The 26,359-nt window shown below is 50.7% G+C and overlaps 11 protein-coding genes across 11 annotated transcripts; 6 read left to right on the forward strand and 5 right to left on the reverse strand.

Annotated features, from left to right (window-relative positions):
* Window positions 1-88: 88 nt before the first annotated feature.
* K444DRAFT_611572 (uncharacterized protein) lies at window positions 89-1,306 on the forward strand. The gene is made up of 3 exons (XM_024879972.1): window positions 89-694; window positions 744-978; window positions 1,034-1,306. Exons 1-3 carry the CDS (start codon window positions 153-155, stop codon window positions 1,121-1,123), a joined length of 867 nt encoding a protein of 288 aa, XP_024738234.1. The 5' UTR covers window positions 89-152; the 3' UTR covers window positions 1,124-1,306.
* On the reverse strand, window positions 1,189-2,728 carry K444DRAFT_611573 (PAF acetylhydrolase family protein). Its single transcript, XM_024879973.1, has one exon. It carries the CDS (start codon window positions 2,486-2,488, stop codon window positions 1,352-1,354), a length of 1,137 nt encoding a protein of 378 aa, XP_024738235.1. The 5' UTR covers window positions 2,489-2,728; the 3' UTR covers window positions 1,189-1,351.
* Window positions 2,729-3,098: 370 nt separating this feature from the next.
* K444DRAFT_527147 (uncharacterized protein) lies at window positions 3,099-4,609 on the forward strand (the record flags this gene model as incomplete). Its single annotated transcript, XM_024874613.1, has 4 exons — window positions 3,099-3,170; window positions 3,226-3,702; window positions 3,753-4,048; window positions 4,099-4,609. 4 exons carry the CDS (start codon window positions 3,099-3,101, stop codon window positions 4,607-4,609), a joined length of 1,356 nt encoding a protein of 451 aa, XP_024738236.1.
* A 195-nt stretch (window positions 4,610-4,804) lies between these two features.
* On the reverse strand, window positions 4,805-7,607 carry K444DRAFT_642416 (urease; the record flags this gene model as incomplete). The annotated part of the gene is made up of 7 exons (XM_024884738.1): window positions 4,805-5,125; window positions 5,175-6,066; window positions 6,111-6,895; window positions 6,942-7,316; window positions 7,366-7,392; window positions 7,445-7,507; window positions 7,587-7,607. 7 exons carry the CDS (start codon window positions 7,605-7,607, stop codon window positions 4,805-4,807), a joined length of 2,484 nt encoding a protein of 827 aa, XP_024738237.1.
* A 211-nt stretch (window positions 7,608-7,818) lies between these two features.
* Window positions 7,819-8,187, forward strand: K444DRAFT_367864 (uncharacterized protein). Its single transcript, XM_024872246.1, has one exon. The coding sequence runs from the start codon at window positions 7,946-7,948 to the stop codon at window positions 8,153-8,155; it is 210 nt and encodes a 69-aa protein (XP_024738238.1). The 5' UTR covers window positions 7,819-7,945; the 3' UTR covers window positions 8,156-8,187.
* On the reverse strand, window positions 8,078-9,987 carry K444DRAFT_719521 (uncharacterized protein; the record flags this gene model as incomplete). Its single annotated transcript, XM_024888461.1, has 2 exons — window positions 8,078-9,616; window positions 9,769-9,987. Coding segments are annotated over 2 exons (1,617 nt in total), but the record flags the coding sequence as incomplete, so codon positions are not given.
* Window positions 9,988-11,903: 1,916 nt separating this feature from the next.
* On the forward strand, window positions 11,904-13,985 carry K444DRAFT_526561 (uncharacterized protein; the record flags this gene model as incomplete). The annotated part of the gene is made up of 2 exons (XM_024874554.1): window positions 11,904-12,417; window positions 12,493-13,985. 2 exons carry the CDS (start codon window positions 11,904-11,906, stop codon window positions 13,983-13,985), a joined length of 2,007 nt encoding a protein of 668 aa, XP_024738240.1.
* Window positions 13,986-16,380: 2,395 nt separating this feature from the next.
* On the forward strand, window positions 16,381-19,460 carry K444DRAFT_368052 (uncharacterized protein). The gene is made up of 4 exons (XM_024872248.1): window positions 16,381-16,914; window positions 16,963-18,431; window positions 18,483-18,846; window positions 18,898-19,460. The coding sequence occupies exons 1-4, from the start codon at window positions 16,767-16,769 to the stop codon at window positions 19,200-19,202; spliced, it is 2,286 nt and encodes a 761-aa protein (XP_024738241.1). The 5' UTR covers window positions 16,381-16,766; the 3' UTR covers window positions 19,203-19,460.
* A 596-nt stretch (window positions 19,461-20,056) lies between these two features.
* On the reverse strand, window positions 20,057-21,293 carry K444DRAFT_642418 (uncharacterized protein; the record flags this gene model as incomplete). Its single annotated transcript, XM_024884739.1, has 3 exons — window positions 20,057-20,170; window positions 20,292-20,777; window positions 20,928-21,293. 3 exons carry the CDS (start codon window positions 21,291-21,293, stop codon window positions 20,057-20,059), a joined length of 966 nt encoding a protein of 321 aa, XP_024738242.1.
* Window positions 21,294-21,573: 280 nt separating this feature from the next.
* Window positions 21,574-22,514, forward strand: K444DRAFT_367975 (uncharacterized protein). Its single transcript, XM_024872247.1, has one exon. The coding sequence runs from the start codon at window positions 21,854-21,856 to the stop codon at window positions 22,409-22,411; it is 558 nt and encodes a 185-aa protein (XP_024738243.1). The 5' UTR covers window positions 21,574-21,853; the 3' UTR covers window positions 22,412-22,514.
* Window positions 22,515-22,947: 433 nt separating this feature from the next.
* Window positions 22,948-26,330, reverse strand: K444DRAFT_559284 (uncharacterized protein). The gene is made up of 7 exons (XM_024876860.1): window positions 26,223-26,330; window positions 26,068-26,173; window positions 25,787-26,019; window positions 25,431-25,735; window positions 25,021-25,382; window positions 24,633-24,973; window positions 22,948-24,577 (listed from the first exon to the last, which is right to left on the reverse strand). The coding sequence occupies exons 1-7, from the start codon at window positions 26,266-26,268 to the stop codon at window positions 23,145-23,147; spliced, it is 2,826 nt and encodes a 941-aa protein (XP_024738244.1). The 5' UTR covers window positions 26,269-26,330; the 3' UTR covers window positions 22,948-23,144.
* Window positions 26,331-26,359: the final 29 nt, after the last annotated feature.

A 26,359-nucleotide genomic window follows, 5' to 3' on the forward strand; every position in this document is an offset into this window, starting at 1 on the left:
TCGCCTTCCTTCCCCACCCAAATGCGGCCCTGTTCCGCATCGTCATATCTCGCGAGGTGAGGCTACAAGTTCCTCCATCCAACATCAACAATGAGATGCCTACGCTAATTGATACATGACTGATATCTCAACAGCACTAACACAATCACAAGATGTCTACTCCAGCTGCCAAACGTCGAAGAATCGATACCGCTTCCCAAACACTCTCCAAGCCCTTTCGCTCGCCCTTTAAGACGCCCTTAAAGTCGCCAGAGAAGACTTCAGCATCGCAAGACAGTACCTTGACAGCAACCAAGAGCAGCGTTCCTCTCACGCATAAGAATACGAACTCCCTCCTCTACGACCCCTCAAAAACTACCAGCCTCCCAGCTCCGTCAACCTCGTTGGCAACGCCGAATCGTTCAAACCGAGCAAAGAAGATCTTCTCATCGCCTGTCCAAGCTGCTGCGCTTAATACCGACCCTGATATAGCTCCACTATTACGCGCTCAGAGAGAAATGGAAAAGCAATTACGCGAGTTGAAGGAAGAATTAGATACTGCCGAGCAGGCGGGGAAGATTGAGGCTGATAGTGCGAAGAAGGATCCTAGTGGAGAGATTGATGGCGAGCTGGTAGAGCTGATTGAGAAGTGGAAAACTGCTAGTCGACAGGCCGCAGAGGAGTTGTTTGGGAAGGTCAGGGATAGGGTCAATTGGTTGGTCATTTCATGGATCTGGTCGAACACAAGGCTAATCTGATAATAGGATGGGTGGCCCAAGAGCTTGGAAGGAGATGCAGAATAAACAGCAGGAATTTCAAAACAGTTGGGACCAGGAGGAACAGACGAACAATGACTCCCAAGATGACGATGGGGAGGGGAAAGATATGGAGAAGAGGGATCTCTATGCGGAGTATGATATCGAGCCTGAGACTGAGAACGAAAAATCACAGCGTGCCAAGGGAGTTGGTGATACCGGAGAGTTGCCTGGACAAGAAGACGTACTCCATGTCCATTCATGCCTCACTGTCAAAGACTTATACTGATCGTTATCAGGAATTTACAATGGCTATGATGCTGAGAACACTCAATGTGGATTTGGACATCATTGGTTATGATAGAGAGCAACAAAGATGGATTGACTGATAGACCCACGAAGAAGAGAGAGGAGTTGAGACACAGTATACCGCGGGGAGCTTTGCAGCATAGCTGAAAGATTTCTCCTTGCATCTTCACGACTTGATACCCACTTTTGTGCACATTGCATTTAGAGCGTAGCTGCCATTACAGAAATAAACCAAAGATTATGTTGAAAGCAGTACTTTTGACGGCCATTCTTGAGTTCAATAGTCACGATCCCAACCAGCCCTCCCTTCAAGGGCTTTCGAAAGACACTTCGGGAAAGCTCTTGCTTGGCTTGTCTAACAACGCACTACTCTCTCCTTTCATCACGAAATCAAAGAAAGCCTCCACATAGGTGGTGATAACCTCGAAACCCCGTGCTCCACCAATTGTACCTAGCAAATCCGTAGCTTCGGGAGGTAAACTTCTTCTAATGCCAAGTACATCAACCACATCAGGCAAATCGGTGAAGGTATTATGGGCACTTCCTGCCAGCATCAGCTCCCGCTTCCAACCTGTGAGGTTAGGCCATATTGCTTCCCAAGTGGGATCAATTTTCCCCTCGTGTGCTAGCATCAGAAACGGCTTATCCAAACCTTTCTGGATTACGTCGCCCCAGAAAGAGCCGTCGAGATTTATTCCCGCGATGAAGCGGGAATCGCGGAGCATTGCTGTAGCAGCAGTAGCTCCGCCCAGCGAATGTCCAATGATTCCCGTGTTGGACACATCCAGTCTGCAAGCGAGGCTTGGAATGATTCTTGCGGTTGTGGAAGGCTCGGAAAGCTTGTCCAAGACAAACGAAACGTCCTTCACTCGAGCATCGAGATCTAGCAGAATTTGTGCTTCTGTCGTAATGTTTGCTGCTAGTATGGTTGAATTGTCCGGGAAGGTAACAATGGAGGCATCGTACGCATGGTCGATTGTAACGACGGTGTATCCTCTGCTCGCGAGCTGCTGAGCAATGGCGTTGTAAAAAAGCCGGGTTCCAGCCAACCCAGGAGAGAACAGAACCAGTGGATAATTCCGTGATGTTGAAAGATGGTGGGGATTTGCTCTGGAATGGCAGACTTGGAGGTCCAGCGACTCGAACGTGCCTGGTTGAACACCAAATTGCGCAAGTGCGGCGTCTTCGAAGGCGGCCGTGATGGGGTTTAAATCTAGAGTGAGGTACGGGGAGCATTCGGCTGGAGAAATAGGGTGAAAGACGGAGATCATGAGCCTTCTTGGTTGTTTCGTCGGAGCGAAGGGGTCCAGGCGAGCATCATCGGTGAGCTCTGATATGAGAAGCGTGGTGTTATAAGATCCTGTGGGTGGAGGGAATGGGATTGCAGTTACGAATTGAGCAACAAGTGCCAGAAAGAGGCAGGCTTTAACTGGAGAGGTGAGCATATTGAGCTGCAGATTGAGTTACGAGGCTGCATATGCTGCATGTTGAGGCACGTTACTCTTATATGCTGCTCGAGAGTCCCTCGACGGAGTCTCCTGCTCGGGGAACCGCGTTATCGGGTCAGCTTTATTTTATTCTGACCATAGAACGACGTTCCAGAGATGAAGTTCTCCCGGAGAACATGGATGGAAAAGAAATTTGCTGATTCATGAGATTTGGAAAGACGTCAGAAGTTATACGATGACTGGTCAATTTTATACGGCCACGATATTGGGCATGCAATGGCTGTAGTTTTCCTAAAATTGGAGCCATCGACTCTATCAGCGCACCTGCGCTCAATCGCTTCCTCATTGGGAATAGCAGTGGAACAAAGCTGCCGCCTAAGAGCCCTACCCGTCCACGACCACCTAGAATCAACAAATAAATGAGCCTTTGGATCCTCCACGCATTTTGAAATATGATAGTTTTATGCAAGTTGTGCTGGATCTGGTCACAGTCTCAAACTCACGATAGTTGCTGTATTCATTCCGGGCGATGCAGACTTCCTCATTATCAGCTTGAATTTTGACGGATGAAGCCGAATCCGTGAGTAGGTCCTTGGACTCGACCGGTATGGTCCTGGGCCCTCTTGACAAGCGTGTTCGCAAAAGCCGATGCAAAGCATGTGCTAGGAGACGAATTAAGGTACCAGAGCTCAAACATGAAGCCTCTTGATTTGCTCAAGCCTTACTATTTACAGTGCGAAGGCGGCTCTCCTTGTCTTTACTGCAGGAGAAGGAAGTTCACGTGTACGCCTCAGTTTACAGAAAGTCAACCAAGCTTAATTTTCGTAAATCAAGCTCCGGTTGTCGATATTGAGCAACCTCCGTCCACGTTGTGGCCAAATGTACCTCAAGACACCATAAGCCGGTTCGCAAATCATTTCTTCACAACCTTCCTAGTCCACAACGACTTCGCGGGAGCAAGCTTGGATTTAGACGCCATTAAAAGCCAATTCCAGTCAACCCCGAGCTTTTACCATGCTGCGATTGCAGTTGGTGCTCTTGATCTTGGCAGTCCCCATCCGTCTTCCATTGTACGGAAGGGGACATCCAGATTGGAAGCCTTGAATGCCTATCGAGCATCCATAGTTGAATTCCAGAAGGAAATCCAAGGCACAGCAAGCATAGAAAGCAATGCATGTTTATGGACCACCTTCTTCTTGGGCCTTTTCGAGGTTTCAACTTCCTTTTCTCCTCTTGGAGCCTCTGACTAATTATGAGCCAGTTAATGTTTGACAACACAGGGGATGGCTGGGTGAAACATATCTTCTATGGAACTTCCAGGATCATGCAGATTCGTGGTCCAAAAGCACATCTGACGGGCCCTGGGCGTTCATTCTTCTTGACCGTTCGGCTATTTGAGATCTGCCGCTCTTTCTTCTACCCAGAGCCCACGTTCCTTGGAGAGGCGAATTGGATCTTGCTCATGGATCGAATGTGGGAAGGCGACCTAGCAGAAGAATGGCACCCAAAGGAGAATCTTCTGGATCTTATGACTTCTTGTTCATCACTGAGCCATCGGTGCGGCCTCTGAGAGATCCTCGTGTGCTTTGCCTGCTGACTTCAGGTAGTATGGCTGCTCTACTCAACCCAGGCTCAACTCGCGACCAAATACCGGAGGAAGCTCTTCTTCATCTGGCTTCGGAAGGCATCGACTTACGCAACGCTCTTTTTCGATGGTCGGAAACCTTTGCGGCGTGGCGGAATCTTGATTCAACACACAAGGAAGATGCACGCTCAACTTTAGCAAACATATACTTCCACGCCATTTCGATCTACCTATCAGGACTATACGACTACAGATACCAGTTCAACCAGATCCTCTCGGCATCTCTACCATCAGATAACATCCAAATTCATGTCTGCGAAATCTTGCATCATACCGAGGACGCGATGAAAACGACACGCCTCGCTGGGATCCTGTTCTTCTTCCCGTTAAGAGTCGCTGGTGCAAGAGCAAGAACTTCGGCGCAGAGATCAGCAATTTTATCAATGTTGGATAGAATTACACAAAGAAGTTTTGTGGTTGCACAGGCCTTTTCTCAAGTCCTAAAATCTCTATGGGGAGACAAGGCATTGTAGCAAACCCCCGGGAATTAAAGTATGACATCTCGCTGTTATCTTGGGCGTATCAATTTATCACTTCAAAAACAGAATGTGGGTGACTGCGCAAAGCCCGTATATGCGTATATACCACTGGGACTGATACTGAGGGATATGGATAAATCAATCCGTCGATCTGACCGAAACGTCTCTGATCATCTTTCCTTTCTCACATCAATAAACATAGGCGGCTTGTGTCAGGGGCAAGCTAGTTGCTGCTTCGCAGGTAGCATGCACTCCATCGGCCTCCACCCGATAGTTTTCTGGATCAACTTTCATCTTTGGCATCACGTCATTGAATTTCATATCCTTCTTCCCAATCTTGCGACAATTCTTGACGGCTGCAATCTTCTTCCTCAGCCCGTACGAAGCGATGTTGCCCGAAGTGATTGAAGCTTCAGAGACGAAGAGTACGGAGGTGGGTGGCACAAGAGGTGCGAACATTGGACGAGCAATGATGGGCTGTACAGTTGGGATGGAGGCATTGGGGTCACCCTAACGAGAAGGTTAGCCGAGAATGAAAGGAGAAGAGGGGCTCGGCTACCATCTGTGCCCACGCGATAAATCCGCTCTTGATAACAGTCATGGGCTTTGTTCCAAACCAAGCTGGATCCCAGACTACGAGGTCGGCCAACTTCCCTACCTCGACGCTTCCAATGACGTGGCTCATGCCTTGCGCAATGGCCGGATTAATAGTATACTTGCTCACATAACGTTTGACACGGAAATTGTCAGCTCCTGTGCCCTCGTCTTCCTTCAATGCTCCGCGCTGGGTTTTGTTCTTGTGGGCTGTATTCCAGGTTCGGAGGATCACTTCTCCGCAACGACCCATGGCCTGCGAATCAGATGACATCATACTGATGGCCCCAAGATCGTGGAGAACGTCTTCGGCGGCGATTGTTTCAGCTCGGATACGGGACTCGGCAAAGGCAACGTCCTCGGGAATATTCTTGGACAGATGGTGACAGACCATAAGCATATCAAGATGCTCATCAAGGGTGTTCCTAGTATATGGTCTTGTTGGATTTGTCGAAGATGGAAGAACATTCGCATGCTCAACCACGCTGATAATGTCAGGTGCATGGCCGCCTCCAGCACCTTCAGTATGGTATGTGTGAATTGCTCGGTCTTTGAATGCAGCAATTGTTGATTCGACGAAACCTGATTCGTTGAGAGTATCAGTGTGGATGAGACACTGAACGTCTAGCTCGTCGCAAACTGTAAGGCAGGAATCAATGGCTGACGGAGTAGTTCCCCAATCCTCGTGGAGCTTCAGACCACAGGCGCCAGCGATGACTTGCTCGCGTAGAGCCAAAGGAGAACTATCGTTTCCTTTCCCCGTGATTCCGAGGTTGACCGGCAAAGTATCGCAAGCCTGAAGCATATCACGCATGTAATTCTTGCCGGGCGTGCAAGTTGTAGCACTCGTTCCAGCACTGTCAAACATTAGCAGGAGCATCTTTGCGGGGGAAAATCGTGCCTTGGACCAGTTCCACCTCCTAACACAGTTGTGATACCAGATGAGATAGCCTCGTAGACTTGTTGAGGGCAGATGAAATGAATGTGGGTATCAAAACCACCCGCAGTGATGATCTTGCCTTCTCCGGCAATCACATCTGTGCAAGATCCGACGACCATATTGGGGGAGACCCCCTCCATCATATCAGGATTACCAGCTTTTCCAATCCCAACAATGACACCATTCTTAACACCAATATCGGCTTTATAGATACCACTCCAGTCTACAATCAGGGCATTCACAATTGCCAAATCCAATGAAATTTCATCAGATACGCCGGTCGCTTGACCCATGCCTTCTCGGAGAGTTTTCCCTCCACCAAACTTGCACTCGTCTCCATACGAAGTCAAGTCTTTCTCCACCCTGATCCAGAGATCAGTGAAACCCAACCTGATAGTGTCTCCTGCAGTCGGACCAAACATTGTAGCGTAGGCTGCCCTATCCATCTCAAACATATCGATATGTGCTGCATCGCCGTGTGGGTCCTGAGTATGTGCGAAGCCTGCTTGTTGTAGCTTGGCTAGTATCTCTTCTGCGCGAGACAGGTCAACCCGGCCAGTTGCCAGATGGTTTCCACCACGAATGACTTTGTGCCCACCAATTGCAACCAAGGTGACTGCCTTGGTGTCTCCAGGCTCGAAACGAACAGAAGTTCCAGCAGCAATATCCAGACGGTAGCCGTATGCTTTGATACGATCGAATTCCAACTGAGGATTTGTCTCGATGAAGTGGTAGTGAGAGCCAATCTGCCACGGTTAGAGCTTTTATATCACGACGAAAGACTGAATGTACCTGGATTGGTCTGTCTCCCTTGCTCGTAACCTTCAGCTTGATCCGCTTCCTGCCCTCGTTGAGCACTATCTTTCCCTTGACTGTAACAACGGCTCCTGGCTGCTTCGTTGGCTCATATTCCTCCCTCTGTGGCAACGGGAATATCTCTTTGTCGGGGATGGGCAAGAAACTGCCGTATAATGCTTTCGCAAGATCACCGTCATCGCTGCTAATCGGGTGATGCACTGTGACAAGGTAGGTCCCTGTTGGAAAGGTACCTTCCACCATTATTTCCGTGAGAGTTGACGAGACAGAGGGAAGGACATGGCGGCGGCCGAGCATAGTGGCCCCAATGGACATGAGGTCTGCAACGGAGTGGTTTCCATCGCGGATGAGCTTGCGATTGTCAGTGAGGATTGGGAGATATTATGGGCATAGCTGAGACTTCTTGAAGGTTATTTGCAATCAGAGCCTATCTCAAAGATTAGTACAGATTCTTCCTTCTACGGACCGAGCCAGCATACGCAAGCTTCAGAGTGATTGAGCTTCACCCCACGAGCAAGTCGTCTCTGGGCGAGAAGGCCGACCTGGGAGATGACCAGCTTATCGAGCTGTTCGGCAGTGTCAGTTACATCGCCCAGCGCAATTTTCGAGTTCAGGACACACTTCTTTCGGTACGAGATGCATCGTGGATGGGCAATTGCTATTGCTCGTTGCGGTGGAGAACCTGAGCTTGAGCCTGAGCTTGAGCCCGGCGTGCAACTGATTTGATCTGATCTGATCTGGGGGTGAAGGTTGGATCGCGGAGCACAACCCCGCAGCGCCAAAACCGGCCGTTTCCCCAGCGATACAGTAAGTGGGCGCAAGATAAGACGCCCCTGCCACTGCCCCTGCCACTGCCGCCACCAACCGTTTGTCCTGCGCCCTGCGCCCTGTCACCGTGCTGTCAAAGTTGGGTAATTCAAGCCAACGCATGTTTTTGTCAAGGTAAGAATGTAATCGTCTGCATTCATCCATCTCCTTCCATGGTCGTGCTCCCACTCGAACCGGAAGAAGTTGCCATAGCTATGGCTATGGCGATGGCTACGCTGCCACCATCTATCACCAACATATTCATGCATGCATGCTCCTGCTGTGAACGCCGTCCATATGCCAAAATGCAACCCCGCAAATGCCCCTTCCGATTCCGTGGTATATGTAACTCCGACTTAGATCCCTTCCCAATGCAGCGCTAAATGCAAAAATATATATCAACTACTAGAAAAATCCAGGAAAGACTGCCAGTAGCGTTTTCTTCCCTAACAAGTGTGTAAGCACGGCCGTCTCCGCATGAATGGGAGCTTACAATGTGGCCGTTCACGCTCTTGAATCACGTCCGGATCTTGAATTGGAACCCGTGTGGTTGCCAGTTCTCGGATCCTTTGCTCGACTAATTCTTGTCGAGCCGCCTCCATCACCTCGGCTGTTGCGTCGTCTTGTACCTGAAAACGAGATGGCATGGCGTTCGTCATGAAGACTGGCTGTGGTTGAAGTGGCACTGTATAAGAGATTGCAGCTGGCGGAGGCGTTTGGCTGAAGAGATTTCTCTTAACCCAATTTTGCATCCGTGATCTGGTACGCTCACTTTCTGCGTCCAGCTCCTCATCATGTACCATAACCGTCGATCTTATTTCTCTGAGGTTCCGCTCCGCGCGAACCATGGCGTTGGTGACCTTGGTGGGGCAGTATCCGATGGGCAAGGCCGACTTCTTACATAGAGGGCAGAGCGAGCTGTTGCTGCCTAGAAAGAGATCGATGCATTCGGGATGGAATATATGCCCACAGGGAATCTCGCGGATTTCGGTTGTCCCAGGCTCAAAGTTATCAAGACAAATGGCGCAAGTTGGCTGGGTATATGGCAAGAATTTATGAACAATGAAAGAATCTGGGTTCGACGTGCTGTCATCAACCATGATGATTTGTGCTGTTGGATTATTCAGAGGCATGTATGATCCGTCACCCGTATGACGGGTCCACACGGACGACCCTCCCTGGCAACCGGGCTGTCCGCTGATAGTTTCTGTGGGCTTCTTCTTTGGCTCTGGAGATGCTGGCGGGGATTGCTCCTCTGACGTATAGATGAACAACGGTAGTTGGTCAATGAACTGTTGAGGCACAGTAAGGCGTTTGATCCCTAGGGCTTCGAGGTTGACCTCTCCACTAGCCACACGTCGTTGCAACGATTTTCGCCGGGACCGTTGAATCAGATGCATTGATGCCGAAATAGTTCCAAGCGTGAGAACAGCTATCACCAGAACGACCACCAAGAATACCCATAAGCTCGGAAGGGTCGAAGAATTAGACGTAAGAATCCTGGTGTATAATCGAACGTAGTCCCTCGGGTCTATCTCAGGCAGCTCTGATATTTCATGACCCCAAGGAACGCTCGTCATATTTCCGGAGTATAAACTTAACTCGTGCACCAACCCTTTTCCTATCGCGCCAGGGACGGCATAGACCGGGTATTGGAACTTGGACTTCCAGGCGCCGTCATCATTAAGGACCCATACGTCAGAGTCTGCAGAAGGAGGTTGGGTAGTGTTATTGTCCGGAAGATAAAATATTAGAGCTCGGCACGGGTCCAGACGCGCAGCAGCTAAGTACTCTAGGGTGCATTGGGTGTTGATCCAAGGCACAATGCCTATCAGGGTGAAGTCCTGGAATATAGAGTTAGCAAGTTGATAGACTAGTATTTGTAGGTCGAAGCAGCGTTTCAGGAGTCAGTTTTCTTGAAAATAGTCATAGAACAGACAGTTCTCGAGACATTAAAACCCGGACGAGGCGCTTCGGGGCCTAGGAGAGTACATACTGTTGGGGGAAGGTTGGCTTGCCGAGTAACATTGGCTGGAATATATTGCTTGGAAATGTTGTAGCATTCATCGTTTTTGAGGAGGTCCGGGACATAGAGAAAGCCGTCGATACGCCCATCTTGGTCAGAATTGTGTGTAGAGAGTGTTTGGAGGTTATCTTCGAGGTGTTGCGAGAAGGAGATGTTTGACTGCGGAGGCCTAATCAGAATCGGGATCTGATGCAAGGCGGGGAGACACCTACGCTCAATCGTGCAACCCTGGCATTGTGCTGCGTCGCGGCGGTGGCGGCGTCACTCCATTCTTCGTTCTGGACGAGTAAACTGTGCAACAATCAGTATCCACTTGATGGACTGTCGTGGCCACGCGTGCGAGATTCTCGAGTCGCGGATTCGATCGATGGTGGGACGTGACCGCGACGACGGTACGGTTGGGTGGGAAGAGGAGGGACAGAACATACACGAAAGTATTTATGTCAGTCACCGCTGCACGGAGGGCCAAGTCAGCATATGTATATCCTCGGCAGGAGCGCTACGATGAGGGCCAAGAAGGCAGACAGCTGGGCGCCAAGAACGATGACACTCATCTCAATTGGCAGGCAATGGAATGGGGTGAGACCTACACATTCTAAGGAGCGACCGGCGGTGCGCCGAACGGTCGTGCACCTGGCAACAGCCGCCTCGCGCAGACCGAGTCGTGGATTAACATATGTACAGACAGGGTGGGAAGGGGAGGAGAGTTGTGATCTCTCGAACAGCGCTGGTCTGTGAGGGCTGAAGATGGGTGGAAGAGAAGCCTTTGCCAAGAGATTGGCGGTTGGGGGACGGCTTCTGCTGGGACCGCGAGATCTTGGCAAAAGCTTGTGCCCAGGGCTGACTCACGTTCAGTACTACTTGTACTCTTCCGCCCTTGAATAATTACGGTACAGTACGAGTGGGTCCTTTGGTAACGCCACACTGAAACTTCGTTAATATCCCCGAATTAGGAAATATCAGGGTGCTTTTGAGAGCTACGATTCGCTATCCCCTTGATTGCGTGCCTTTAGTTGGGTGTAAATCGTGGCATGAGTGTGGCGAATATTGGACCCACCCGTAATTATTCAAGGGAGAATAGTAGTAATTTACTACGGTACTCTGTGGTATCCAACCCGAATACTTACTCCGTACAAGTACAGTGGGTCCTTTAGTAACGCCACCATGAAACCTCGTTTATAACCCCCAACTAGGAAATATCAGGTGCTTTCCAGAATCGCTATTGGCTACCACCCTTGAGATGGCCAGTGCTTGGGTGGTGTTATTCTTGGACCCACTGTAATTTTTAAAGGGGGGAGAGGAGCAGGGGTGTGAGGCGTGTCTCGAACAAAGTGGACTGTGCTGGGATTTGGGCCGAGGGAGCTTAGTGGAAGAGTGAAAATACCTTACAGTACTGTACGAAAGGGAAAACCAAGAATACCCCGTCCAATTTGCGGGGAAGGGAAGGGAAGGGAAGGGGAGGGAGGCCAGGCAGATTTCGGACGGTGGCGCTGGCCTGAATACTTACAGGATTTTGAAATAGCAAAGTCACGAACTTTGAATTGGATCTGATAAGACATGGCCGTGACTCGCGGGTTGAGAGTGAATTCTGAAACGCTTTGGGGGGGAGGGCCGATGCCGACTTGCGAGATACGCACTAGCGGCATGTTCGTTCCACATTTTGAATGGAGCTTTTCTATCTGCTAAGGCTGAACATAATTACTGTCCCAAATTACTCCACCAGCCCAGTCATTTCTCCTTGCTGTGAGCTGAGCAGAGCTGCAGCAAGAAGGGCCAGGCGAGGAACAGCTCGCGGCGTTCGCCGCCGCTGAAGCAGCTACAACAGTGAGAAGAAAGGAATAGGTAGACGAAGAAAAGCATAGGTGTATACCGATTGGGCAAGGACCGAAAAGCGCAAGTCATATCTACTGTAATATTCTGCACGCACCAGCAGCGACACCAGTGGCAGCCACCACTAACTCCGGAATCAGAGACAGGATCACAAGAAAGTCCGGCACCCCAGGGGCTGTTGAATCTTAGTCAGCGACAGAACCAAAGAAACATCACTCATTGCAATTCAACACTCACAATCCCCACGAACACACCCTGTTCACCAACAACGCGCGATGCCTCCTCTTCCGAGTCAGAAGAGCCAGAAAGGCACAGGCAAGAAGGGCCGCGATGTGCGCCAATCTCGTAGTCGCAACACGACCCCGAGTTTGGTCAGCGCAGGTGCTCAAGGCGAAGCTGGCTACACCGCGTACCTCGAGCTACCTATTACGCAGTTTCGAACAGCAGATGACATTACCGAGCATTACGGAAGTGCGATACCCAGTTCCAAGGATTTGGAGGCCCTTCTGGATCGACTGAAGCGGCTGGTCGAGGTGGTTGAGGGTCGTGGTGCGGTATGCGACAAGGGCATGCGGATGTTAGCGCAGATTCGAAAAGAAAGAAATGAGGAAATTGAAACCGAGAGGAGAGACGAGGAGCGGAAAGTGAGGGACGCAGCAGAGGAGGAAGAACGTGGCAGAAACAAGGCAAATAAAGTGAAGAAGAGAAAAGAGCTGAGTTCGACGAGAGAAGAGAGACCTTTGACCCATGGAGCACATGGCCTGGCACCGCAAGACGGAAGCAACATAGGTAAAAAGAAAATTGATCCTACCCATCATGCTTCCGCGCACCACTCGGTCCCCAAAGCTGACGGTATACACTCAGAGCCCTCATCCCCTGCGCGAGATAAATCAGCACGGAAGACGTCCCCTTCACGAGACAACGATTCTGCTAGCTCATCGCTATCACCAGTCGCAGTCGCAACACCCGCTGCTACAGGCATGGACATCGATGAGAAGGATGCGGCAGAGGATTCTGATTCCAGCATGGATGAGCGCCAACCCCCTCCGGCACCCGCAGTTCCACATCTCCAGATATTCGGGGACGACCCTTCCACTTTTCCAGATCCGACGGTCTACGAGGTTCCCGATACCGAGACCACGAAAGACTTACCTCGATCGAGGAAGAAGGAGATTTATTCAGTTTCTTATTTCCCAAAGGAGGATCTAGAGGACCTGATTCCCGGCACGCCTCCTGACAAAGATTTCAGCAATGCCAAGCCCACCAATCAAGTACAAGCCAACACCTTTGCAACCTACCTCGAGCCCTACTTCCGCGCTTTCTCCGAGGAAGATCTTGCATTCCTTCGGGAGAGAGGTGACCGAGTTACCCCATTCGTTATCCCCCGCCGTGGCAAGAAGCATTATACGGAGATTTGGGCTGAGGAGGATGGCGCCTTGTCGGTCGACACCCCGCAGCAAGCTCGTGACAGACTCCCTGCGAATCAAGCCCGTGGTGATGTTGAGTTGATGGACGATCGCATCGCGGAAACAGACCAGGTCTCAGCTGGCCCAATTCTCTCCAGGCTTTTGGCAACGATGAGACCAGAACATAGGGCTCCGCCTGCAGAGGAGAGGCCAACTACGAATGGTCTCACCAACGGTGAAGCCAACGTAAACGGTGAGGCTAATGTTGATCTCGGTGACCCATCCCAACCTCTCAGTGATGCTCCCGCTCCCATCCCACCTGCGACTTTCATGCCAGAATCAAATTCCGAATCGTGGAAGAAGGCCACACACCCAAAGCTTGACCATGCTCAAGTCGATGAGCGAATCAAGCAAGAACTTCGCCACATCGGATTCCTGCCTCCTGATACTGAACCTGACTATGACGCCCACTACGACGACGAAATTGCTGCTCGCTTGCGCTACCTTCAGGGCAAGCTCAAGGAGACCTCTATCAAGAATGGTGCTCGCAAAGCTAGACTCCAAGAACTCGTCAACGAGCGAATGGCCCACCAAGAGTACAGTACGATTTTGGAGGATCTCGATGGCCAGGTCCAAACTGCATACCTCAAGCGTACACGTACCCTAGGTAAGAGCAAGAAGACCAAGAGGCCTGGTGGGGCCGGTGGAGGAAGCCATTTCGTTGGTGGAGTGAACACTGGAATGGCGAGACCCGGTATTGGTGATTTAACGAAGACAGTGATGGAGAGAAGAAGAAAATGGATTGATACTATTGGTGGTGTTCTAGATAAGGATGCAAACCAAGTTCGCCGGAACAAGGATCCAGGAAGCTCTATTTTCAAGCCGGAGTGTATGTCAGATTTCATCAGAAAGGAAAAGGAGAGCTGGGACGACGATGCCGAGGAGGACTAGATGTCTCAATGGCTTGATCATCTGGCATTGTTAGCTGGCAGAGACGGGGGACAACTGGAGGGGCGATCATGAAACCTCCAAGCTTCTTGGATGCAAACTCGTTATTGCGAGGAGCGAGTTGCGCTACGCACGAAAGTCAACTTCACACATATTACGAGCCATGTCCATCGAACCGGTCTTTGATGATTGGACCGATGGTGCCATTACGGGTTCGCGGGTTCGCACCTGTTTCATACTTTACTGATCTTGAGTAGTCGGCATGTTGGTCTTAGGTGATTTGCATAGTACTGAACAGGGGCGAACGAATGTGATTACTCCCCTTCCCAACTTGTGCAGAGTACCATTTCCTTGATATGATCCTGAGCGGTAGCAAAGACAGATCAATGGGGCAGGGGGGACGATTGGTGAAGAGATCTCTTCGGGGATTGAACCACGGGCAACGCACCGGTTTGCATGACCTAGCCATGCCTCCTCATGCACGTTATGGCCCTTTCAAGGTCATCTATACATACCAGTGTAATCTAGATGATAGTAGGCCACGCTGTAATTGAAGCATGAAATTGACTTTTTGTCCTTCTATTGCCCGAGTCATCCAATCTCCTTGTTGAAATAGAAGGCTGCAGAAGTTCCTACTTTTGCAGTTCCGCTCCTGATTCCTTTGTAGTTCCGTGATTTAAGGGTTTGAGCTCAAGAAATTGCCCCTGTTTTTGCCCTATGAAGATACTTCATTCATCCGATGCAAACAGATGGCTTCAGCCAGTGTGCAATCCCATCCTAAATTTAAGAAGCTGAGCGGAGACATTTGAGGTGAGGCGAGGCTTTGCTTCAGTTCGTGCTCTTTGTGCTGCTCTCGCTTCGCTGTCCGCACCTTCCAAACTAAACAACGAACTCCTCAACTTGAACTAGGAGCAACCTTGATCTTTCGTCCCACGTCGAAAGGCCGATATTGCGCTCTCACGAGATTGCCTATTCCCCGTGTAAGTACTGCATACGCAGGTTCAGCCATTGATTTACGCCGAGGTTTCCTCTGTTTGCTTCAACAGCTCTGGGATATATCTTCCCACATCGTCCGCACACGTCCAGAAACACCCCCCTTTTTGCTGGTTTGATTCTTCTTCCAGCGTCCACAGGGCAATAGTTTTCTCCCACGAGTGCCAAGGATAATCATGCTAACGATGTCGCAGTCGCGAGGGCACGGAAGATCACAGCGCCGCCACCTTCCGAGCAGCGCTCTCTATGGACGCCAGCGAATACAAATCCCAGCAGCAAGCCATCTCCCGCAAGGCAGAAGAGAAGGGGATTGCACTCGACGTTTTGAATGCCGTGTTCGATCAGAAGATCGACGCCATTGTTAAAGATTACCCCGGGACGCGTCCGAGTTGGAGACTTGGACGCGCTGAATACTTGTAAGAACCTCCCCCCACCCAGAACTCAATCTTAGAGATCTCTTCTGACGGGTGGTTACAGAGTGTGGGCGCATTTTTGTAAGTGGTAATGGGCGGACATTATCCAGCAACTTACAAAGACATTGCCAGTTCCCAATGAGCCGTTCCCTGGCAGTTTAATCCCATTGGACAGTGAATTAACCAAGATGGGCCCGAGCATTGAGAAAAACACTGATAGTTATCGACCGAAAGAAAAGAGGGATATGACCATGGATTGGGTCCACGACAAGTATCGAGCCGATTCCCCCGACCACAAGGGGGAAATTGTTGAGAGCAGGCGCGGTGACCACTACGATGGACCGGGAAAGAGGCGAGTGCGCTCAACCGATTCTTACAAGCCGGGTATTGGTGATTTCAGCAACCACAGAGGCGACAGCCGGGATTCGTACAGGCCATTGTCCAGGGATAGTCATGAACACCCTAATGACGGCCGTCATGGCGTCCATAAATCCAATGCCTACTATCAGTCGGTCCTTGGCCATATGGTTGACAAAGCGTTTGCTGCAGGCATAACTGCAGAATCCTTCTGCGGTGCTTATTATCGGTGCGGTGGGAAGGTTAAGAAGGACAAGCCAGCCGCCAGCGCCTACTGGCTCTTGTGGAGACAGGAATGCATGATCTGGAAGCAATTCTGTATGTGATTTGAATCAGCTTGCAAGTCGAATACTGATTGTTCTGAACAGTTCCAAGCCAAGGGTTTATTGGAGCCGAACCTAAGCTTAAACCCACAACACGGGACACAGAACCAACCAACTTTTCCTTGTTGGATGGTTCGAAGCTCTGGAGTGTATTTAGGGCATCACCGACCTATGGGAGATTGACAAAGGAGACCCATCTTGGCTCGTCTATTCCGGCTGACGCATCCTCTCTTCCCAAGAAGCCTCAGCCTATCACGACGGCGTCTTCTTCTTCTACTCACGAGTATAAAAACAATCCGCAGCACCCTTCTCAACCGGCCAGTTCAAGCAATTCTACCCACAATGACCAGAACAATATCCAGATATTGGAACTACTCAAGACTAAAGCTATAGCTCGCAAAGTTTCAGCCGGGAATCTTCAAGCCATTTATCAAGAGAAGCAAAGATTAGCGAAAGACCACTACTCTTCAGACCAAAATGAAGAATGGCAGAATTGGTTCGTAGAAGCTACTGTATGGGGTCGTCTCTGTAAGTCAACTTACAACTCATTTTGAATGTACTAACTTCGAACAGTCAAAGATGTTCCGTTCCCAGGTCGAGAGCCTAGATTTTATCATCGCTCTGGAGACAGTGGACAAATCGCAAATCCTGCACTTGACAAGCATTTTGTGTTTTTGTATGCACCCCAAGAAAAGGTGATGGAACAGATGGCAATCAAGCGAGGCATTAGGAGGGAATTTTTTCAGTACCTCAACAGGACCAGACATGATGCCATAGCCGTCCATCCACTGTGTACCTGTTATGCTCGGAACTTTCTCGCTGACCGCCTCACTTGGCGCAAATTCTGTAAGTTGTTTTCTTCCATTGCATACTTTAATAACTGAGATCCAGTAGTCAAGGAACAATTTCCAGTCGCCTGGCCTTCCCAGGATCACAGCAAAGAGTGCCCTGCCAATGCCCAAACTGGCCCCTCCCCCCCCCAAACACAGGCCATCACGGCGCCTCCAACGTCGCCGACTGTAAGAGTTAGAGAACGCGAAGCTATGGCTCAAGGACTACAGCGCCACGTTGCTACTATCGAGCTGCCTCCGAAGTCAACAATTGTCGAATCTCAAGAGCCGGTAGCTGTAGTTCTGCCAACCCAAAGCTCCACCGCTATTGTCAAAGCATCGGCGGAGTCCCAATGTGCCTCTTACTCGCCGGGCTTTGCTTCAACTCAAGCCCCGGCGCCAACTTCGAACCCGCAAGGTCAGAGAATCAATATCACAGTCCCGCCGGGAAAGCCGTCGCAGCCGCTCCAGGGTAAAAGCTCAACTTTGGCTGGCGTACGAGTGGGAGAGAGCCAGGCTGAATCCGCCCCAAGGGAGGTAGCTGCGTCTCCAGCTCGAGAATTTCGGGAGATACCTCCCCCAATGAGCGTCCTGACCGCTTTAGCCCAAGCGAGGAATAACACGCAAATCCCGGATGGTGCTCTGGTGATGCAAGATATGGATGTGACGATTTGTAACAGTGAATCTGTAGCGCAGATGTTCCGATGTTTGCAGGCCGAGAATGCTGCTTCTATTTTATCCATCAGTGATGGCTTGAAGTGCCACTTCCGCTATAGGCGACAATGGAATGGTGACCTCATACTCTGGATTGAGCCATATATGCTTGGAGATACTGCTGCTTTCTCTGGAGGGCATTTCTTCCTCAAAGGCTGGGTACAACGCAATCTAGGATTCGGTGTTGTGCAACCTTCTTTCTACCGGAATGAGATCTACAGCCACCTCAACTTTAAGCAAGCGGCGACGGCTTCAACCCGAGTGCACGATGGAATGTCTCCCATCAATTCTGACACTGGAAACGGCATATCGTCAGCCAGGAATATCGACGGTGCTACGGATAACACAGAGCAGAATGTTAACGGTGTCCTGATTGTTCGAGGTGCTTTCCTCGAAATTGTGCCTTGCTCTCGTGCGGCTCTCAAGAATCTGGCCTATTCATTTGTCATCGATAGCTCCAAGGAAAAGGTAGAGCAGGGATTACGATGTTCATTCTCTTTGAACGAATCCAAAGGATCCAACAAGACCGGCGGAACGGAGCTCGACCTTGCAGTGAGGCGACCTGTGAGCACAGAAGATAAGGATTTTGAAAAGGCAACACGGTTTCTACGAGCTTGGGCGTTACGTGCGATGCAAAATACGCCATGCAAGCCTTCCACGTTTCTAGTCTGTCCCGAGGGCTTGTTTATCCTAGGGAAATCACCACCTGTCATACCAGCAAATGACGTCTCGGAAAAGCGTTCGGGCGACCGAGAAAACACTCGGTCGTCCTTCAATGCCTCCGATCTAGATCTTTTGCTTAGTGAAGAGACTGCCAAGGTTTGTCCCAGCTTGTTTGTCAAGTCGAACTTAAGTACTGACTGGGTTTAGGCAGAAGGATCTTCACGTCTTGTCCTGGACGAAGTCACTGGCGAAGTAGCCAGCCTACGAGAACTGCTGAAGAAGACTCTTCACAGAGCCTCTGCTAAGATATTAGAGTCCTCGACCATAGTCGATGGCGAGGACGACGATGAAGAAGAAGAGGAGGAGGTAAAAGTGTTTGGTACAGATGGACAAATGAAGGATATGGGAGGAGGAAAGTTTGTTGTGGTCAAAACTCAGAAATGTTTCGAAGTTGCTGGTGTTGTCAGTGGAAAGCGTAAGATGGAGGAGGATGCAACCTTCGGCGAGTGCGCTGAGAAGAGGGTCTGCACCTCTAGCGACACGGTTCCTGAGTACCAGGATTCTAGCGAAGGTATGTTCGTTACTCGATCCTTCACTTACATCCTCTAACAAGGTCCTATAGGCGTAGTTGTAGCAGTGGAAGGTGTTACCGGAGGAACAAAGCAAAATGGCGTTGATGAGCCTGCCACAATCCCGATGAAGAATCACTCGAGGGCCGTAGAGACCTTTGAGCTTGCTAATGGGAAGTGCAAGGCTGAGGAGGTTTCGCTGGAGGACCATGCAGAGCAGAACGGCGTTCATGAGTCTGCTCCGACTCCTTTGGAGAATGGCTCTGGGGGTGTTGAGACCTCTGAGCATGCCAACAGGAAGCGCAAGGCAGAGGAAGTTGAGCCGGAAGACCGCGACGAGAAGAGAGTCTGTGTCTAACTCGTCTCCTTGCCCTTTTCGGGAAAGATGACGGGCGATGGGATCTGCACGATGTGTATCACGGAGAAGACATTGGACGTGACATTTACGTTAGCTCGCATCAGTGAGTGGATATTGAGAGAACGATTAGCCTGTAGAGTAGATGATTCTGTTGAGATGATCCTTTAATGTGATCGGACGGTGCTGGACATAGCCTCCACTCATCCCTCAGTCCAGACACACAATAAATACTAAGGAAGCAGGGTAGAAAATTGGTATAACTCATCGTTTCATTTCACATACGTATGATGCTGCCTACACCCTGCGATTAAGCTCAACAAATCAACTCCATGCAAGCAAAGCATAGAATATCGTAAGAAGAGCCCAATGCAACCCGCCTGCCCGTCTCCAGGAACGGCACAATCCTCATTAAGTCCATGCTCCGCTCCATGCTTCAAACCATTCCCTTGCCTTTCCATGCGAAACCCCCATCTAGAAAACAACTATCCCTAAGCTCTTTCTGTCTTGCATGCCCATATGTACCGTCATCAACGCCAGTTCATCTGCTATCCACAGCTACTACTTCCGAATGCAAGTTTGAAGCCTTTTTTCCCGCAAATAAAACATGACTTTAATCATTCAAAGCACCGTATCAGGGGGTTAAGGAAATCATCGATGATCGCGATATCTGATCGCTGGAACGTAAAGCCCGGTGGAACGCCTTGCTAAAACAACGCCAGTGTGTAAAACAACAATAAGCAATGGTAAATGGCCCAGCCAGTTCTTCCTTTCGTGCATGAAAATTTCGCCGCTTTCCGGAACCCGAGTAGAGAGGAATCAAGAACTGCTGCCTTGTTGGGGGGTTCTTGTCAAACTTAATCTGACGCTCTGATTTGGAGTGGTGGTGGAGCTTGCAGGCATGGGACGCCGCGAGAATTGCTCTGCGAAGTGATTGTCGAGTCTTGATACCATTCTTGTGTCGAGTCTTCCTGTAGAGCTTGTGGCTCGGGCGCGAGGACTCAGGCTTGGTCTTGAGAGCCAGGGGGAGGTTGTACTACTCGTTGGGGTGGACGAGGTGGACGATGTAGCTGCTGGTGTCGTTGGGGTAACTGCTGCATCTTGTGTACGACGGTTATTGGCCTCGATGTTTTGACGAACAATGTTGTGCAGGAAATCGGGAATCTGTTGCCATTGGCCCAATCTCGCCGCATTCAGTAACCTGGGGTGCATGGCTGGGCTTTCTGTGGCAGGTCTCGTGCCCGGAATATTGGCGTCTGGGGAGAGATCTGAGGAGAGGAATGGTAGACCACCAGCCTCAACGGCTTCCTTCAGCCATTGCTCCCATTCCTCATCCATAACGGTAGCCACATTGCCTGCTTCTCGTTGCGCAACAGCAGCCCGCAATCGCTCGTTCAGCTCAACACCCACGCTCTGGATCTCTACGTCCGAATCATCACCGTCCTCATCCATTTCATTGTCGTGCCCCTCAGTCTCTGCAGCCTCCTGAATATCTTCCATGTCCTCCACATCGGCACGTTGTGCTTGAGGAGCCGCTGGGACTCGCATTTCAGGGGGAACCCAGGGTTCGATACCATCCTGCCCAGCAAATTAGCACTATGAACCCGGGGAGAGAAAATTCAAGGGTTGCTTTGGCTTTCAAGACACAAAAATAATGGAGGCCGCAGCAGCCCCCGAAACGGATCCTGGGCTCTCAAATCTCAGAGAAATGCAGGGGAAAAAGCTCACGCTAGTAGTATCCCGAATAACAATTCCCTGTTCTCGCTCAAACCTCTCCTTTGCCCAACGCGTACCCTCCCATTTGGTCAAGCTGGCGATCTCCGACTTCGTGAGGCCCAAGTTGTCGAATGCGCGGAAGAGTCTCCGGTGCCAGGTGTAACGCGAGAGGCGAACCCGATGCGGTTGATACGAGTAGTCGAGGCCGGGATACTTAGCTTCTTGCGAGGAGAGATGTCCATAGAATGCTTGCGTCTCGAGACGGACTTCAGGAACGAGCTGGCGTTGAAGGAGTCCTTGGAAGTTTTGGGGGTCGGTGGCTTTCGGCTTGGGGAACATGCACGCGTAGACGAGCTGATCAATTGCTGGGGCCTTCATCTTGTAGATGGGCAGTTGTATCTGCAAGTAGGTCGTAGTGCTGTGTGACGTAGAAGGTTCGAGTTGAAGGTAGAGACCTTGAGTTATAGTGAATTCGTATTCCCTGGCCAGCTCCCCCTTTATGGCAGTGAATTCGAATCCACTGGCTGCGAATCAGCGTGATTCACAACCATGCAAAGTGACAGCGTCCCCCTTTCGTTGCGCAGGTGGATTGCACGGAATTCCAACCAACTCGAAGTCTGCTCTCCTGGAAACTCCGAGGGTGAAGGAACACGTTGGTTGGCAGCAGGAGGCGCGGCGCGGCCTTCTAAATGTGCGGCGAGGGAGGAAGGAGAGAGGATTCCGTGGTGGCGAGGACGGAGGGAGGTGAGGTCTCGCAAGAGGACGTGGGATGAAGTGTGGGTGTGGTTGTGGGTGCAGTTGTGGTTGTGGTTGGGTTGTGGTTGCGGTGAGCGTCGTGGTCGAGAGCGTTAATGGCGTCGGCACGGTCTGGTTTCGCCAACGGGTCAAGGACTCAAGCCATCACCGAACTCCAGAATTAGCGGGCCGGCCTGGGACGTATGATTGTGGGCCGGAGAATCGAGTGCTGTACGTACTGTATGTCGATTTGCGAAGCGTGGGCTGGAGCGAGTGTTACAAAAGAAATGAAGAGCTGCCCGGCAGGTCCTTGCTTTCTTCTGTGGCTCTGTCGCGACTCGCGGAATCTTGATATTCCTCCCCCCCTGGTTCAGACTGCCCTCCTTTCCTTCCTTGGATCGGCCTCCTGGATCGGCCTCCTGGATCTGACAGGCCCAGCAAATGGGCAGCTGCGACTCTGGGCCACTCAAACCGTTTTTGGGGAATGCTTAAACTCACGCGAGATGGTTCGACTGCGAGAAGGGGGAGGGGAGTGGAAGGGGGCAGAAATATGCGCAGCGAGCCTGCGTTTTGTGAAAGACCGACGACGCAGAGTCAGCAAGCAGCTTGGTCCGTCGTCATCTCATCACTCCCCTCTCACGCATGGCATCCCCAGCCAGAGCCACATCCGCAGTGGCCAGACCGCAGCGTGTCCGTCCAGGTGTACATCGGAAATGCACCGCCAATGCATACAGAGAACCTCCTGTGATGACACGTCGTGACCGCTGACCCACCAAGCGTCCCCTCAGCAGCGCTGTCTGCTCCGTCAATATCCTCCTCTTCACTCCTATCCTATCCCGGGAGATCATCCAGCTCTCCGCCAGAAGCCCCTCCGAGTTTCCCATCTGCGTTCCAGCTGACTTGGAGAGAAATCCGGATGGCTTCAATGCGAGCCAATCCATCGCCTTGCAAGATACCAATGAGAGGCATCAGCCTGCAGCCTCTTCCACTTCCATCACCCGCATCACCCCCCTCCTGCACAAGCCGTCCAAACCCTGGGCCAATCGTTCCTGGGCCGGATTCTGGGCTGGAGACCCAGCGGACGGCTCCCTACAGCACGTAATCAGAGACGAATCGACGATTCGCGACGTTCCTTGCAGCCGGGGAGACGAGCCTGTCAAAGCCCAGCACTTCCCTGCCGCCCAGCAGCTGGCCCCTATGACTGATTGGCTGCTGTTTTCACCGAGGAAAAGGTTAATATATCGACGCCTGCCACAATGCAAAGTTCCTGGTACAGTACGAACATGTGCCAGCGCATCTGAGTATATCTTGTTTATTGTCCGTCCATCGACCATGCTAGTTTCATGAAGTAATTGTTATGATGAGCTAAAAGTAACAGCAAGGTCAAAGCAAATCCCATGGGTATCTTTGGTCATAGTAACTCCCCTTGAATGCACCGATGTCATAACCATGCAAAGCAGCCACTCGTGCCCCAAAATCCGTTTGAAACCTCCGCTACAACTCTACCTCTGGATGGGTATGGTTGTCCTGAGTGGAAACCATGGTAATGTTATGCCACCCATCGACACTGCTTGCAGCCTCACCTGCTTCCGCGCTGTCCCGGAGCCCGCCAGTGGTGATCTCTGACTCCTGAGATTGTTCCCGCGCTTGAGAAAGGACGAGTTCCGTCACAATGGGATCAGGAACACTGACATCGATAGCCACCATCCCGTTATCGTCGCTATCCTCCATATCTGATCCGCTATTGTAGTCAGATCCAAGAACGTCCCTCCTGAAGTTATCATATTCCTCGGCAAGACCGCCGTAGTCATTCAGAAGCATGGTATGTGTTGCTTGAAGCAGATTGTACTGTTCCTTCCAATTTGTCTCTCCATTACTTGACGACGAGTCATCAGGTGTGTCGGAGTCTGGTTGAGATTCATCATCGATAAAACTGTCTTGCTCGTCATATGCTTCGTTGAAATGTTGGTCTGCCTCGTCTTGCGAATCATAGGCCGATGAATCGTCATCGAGGTAGTTACCAACGACGATTCTTCGAGCGGGACCTTCGATCATCTCTTCCGAATGCTCGGTCGCCGAGATCGCGGGGCGGGGTCCGTGAGCCTCTGGATATAGCACCTCAAAGTATGGATCTGTGGCTAGCCCATCTCTGCAGTATCCCTTTTCGATGCCAGTGCAGAAGCCCTCGGACGTCCAAATCTCATGGCCACAGTATGCACAGCGAAGGATCTGATCGTCGTAATCGAAGAATGTGTATCTGCTACCCACCTGAACCGGGTTGTCCTCAATGTCAAATATTTCAGGTTCTGCATCATCGAGAGCTACTGAAATAGCTGAACTCTGATCGTCCGGGACTTCATAACCATCGCGGTCGCTACCTACCTCCGAGCCTGGGCCATGGTTCGGCACCGGCGTGTCTAAATCGAAATCCCCACGATATTCGAGTACATTTCTGTTTTGAAGAGTCATACTGCTGTGTTCGCCAGAGCCCCCCAGTGGTGATGAGCCGTGGCCGTCCACTTGCATCCGCGCACGCTTCGCATCTCTTTCGCCAAGACCATCCAGGATGGCTTTGCGGCGCAAACTTTGTGACTCTGAGCCCGGTGAGACAGCCGATATGTTTCGCGGTGGCGTGGCCTTTCGTGCCACTGGTACTTCATTTCCAGAAGCACCAAAGGGTCCCAGTAAGCCCTGAGAGTTTCGCCGGACAGTCACGCCGGAAGCTGGTCTGGGGGGAAGGGCGGCAGTTCTGTTTGTATGTTTCAATACAGGGCTTACATTCGGGGACGACTGAGCACTGGCAGTGGTGCGAGTTTGCTGGTCCTCATGATCGGATGAGTTCTCAGCAATAATCATTCGCATTTCGAAGTCATGCCGGAAGATCGAAGCAGAGCAATGCTTGCCAAAGAGGTTTCGGATGCTGACTCCTGCTCAACATAGATCAGTAATCGAATCTGGGATAGATTTAAGACGGAAACAAACCCTCGTGCCAAGTATCTGCGTCCACCGTGCATGCATAAACATCCTTTGGGCGGAACACTCTAACCAGGTCGCAGAGTTCGGCGTAAGAAGAGTGGCGGGAATATGGAAATGTGATAACGCGAGGAAGACCTTGCTCCTGTTGCTTGTTCTCGGTGACCTTGGCATTTCGCTTGTTGGTTAATGATCGCAAGATGATCTTAGCGAGTTCCGACAGAGACAGGTCATCTTCTTGACGGTCAAGTCCCATGTCGTCAAGAGATACAGCTCGGGTAGTCGATCGAGAACCTGCCTGAAGCATACTTTTGATATCATTCAAGATGGCGTCCTCGATATTTGCAAATCTGCAATGGCTTCAGACTTTATCCAAATTTTAATTTGCGAAACTCACAGGTCAAGAAGCTGATCGATAGCCAAGTCGCTGTCGACTTCCAGCTCCGGCCGTTGTGCTAAATCGCCTCCTCCCCCGCCAACGCCAACCTCAGCAATCTCTCCGCGCTTTGTTCTGGTGATGATTGGCTTAATCCAGACCGTCTTCTTATTTGTAGTAGGACAATGCATTCCCTTCTCGCAGCTGTGCAAGCGAACGTTCTGGTCGTCTGTAAGACATCCTTCCTGAGGCGTATTTCCACATATATAACCAGCCAAGACTGGACCTTCGTGCGCAAGGAAAGCAGCTGAAGTTTTGTCCTGCTTGGTAGACTCGCCTCGAAGAGATTGGTAGAGCCGCAGCTTGTATCGATCGACGTGGATCTATTGCACTATTAGTGTGGGTCGTAGGATTCTACAAAGGGGATATACTGGAGACTGCAATGCTTTAGATAGAGCCATCCAAACTTCCTCATAACCGAAAGTCCAAGCCGCAAAGTGGAAGACTGTATCCTGAGGATACTTAGATACCTTCTGCAAAAGCTCCTTGATTCCGTCGGCTTTAGTCGGGAACTCGATAGGCGACGTGTTGCTCGTGTCCAGATAAATACAGTCCAGGGTCTTCAGGTCACTTGTATACTCGATTAAAAATGGATTCCGTGTCAGTGAATTAACAAACCATGGCTCTGATCTGATGTCGCCAGTGTATAGCACCGCCTTTCCATCACCCTCGAACACTGGAATAACGTCAATAATTTGACCACAAAAACGGGGCAAGATATACAGACAGAACATAACTGCTCCTGTACAGTGATTTGCATCAAATAACGTGACTTGGATATCCTTGCCAGGTTGCAGCTCGATCCGAGTTGGCGTTTCCAGAGGAACCGGCTTCAAGAGCTTTTGGAGATGCTTATACGTCTGTTTGCGGGATTCAAGAATACCGAGCTCGAAGTTGAGTCTATGCGGATATCGCTCAAGCCGTAGAAGAAGCTCTTTCGTTGCCGGGGAGCAGAAGATACTGTCCACGTGATTAGCACGTGAAAAAGTAAGAGCATAGGAGTCGTACAATGGAGACTTGAACGACTCAAGGCCAGCCAAATGATCGCTGTGGACATGACTCAAGAAGCATGCAAGAGGCGGGCGATGGCCTAGAACAGGTCGGAAGAAGTCAACTGTGATTCTCGTCAGAACTGTCCATCGTGGTGTGGCAGGATGGCAAACCTCGAACGTCAGGAAACTCCACCATTACTCCCCCAAAGGTTGACATCTTGTCGCATGCTCAACTTAAACGTCCACGATTGAGACAGTGCCTCGCGGGTTGGGTTCTCAAGGTTTGGAAGAGGAGGGAAGAAGCTAGA

This window comes from Hyaloscypha bicolor, assembly GCF_002865645.1.
Source record: "Hyaloscypha bicolor E unplaced genomic scaffold K444scaffold_56, whole genome shotgun sequence".
Taxonomy (NCBI): Eukaryota; Fungi; Ascomycota; class Leotiomycetes; order Helotiales; family Hyaloscyphaceae; genus Hyaloscypha; species Hyaloscypha bicolor.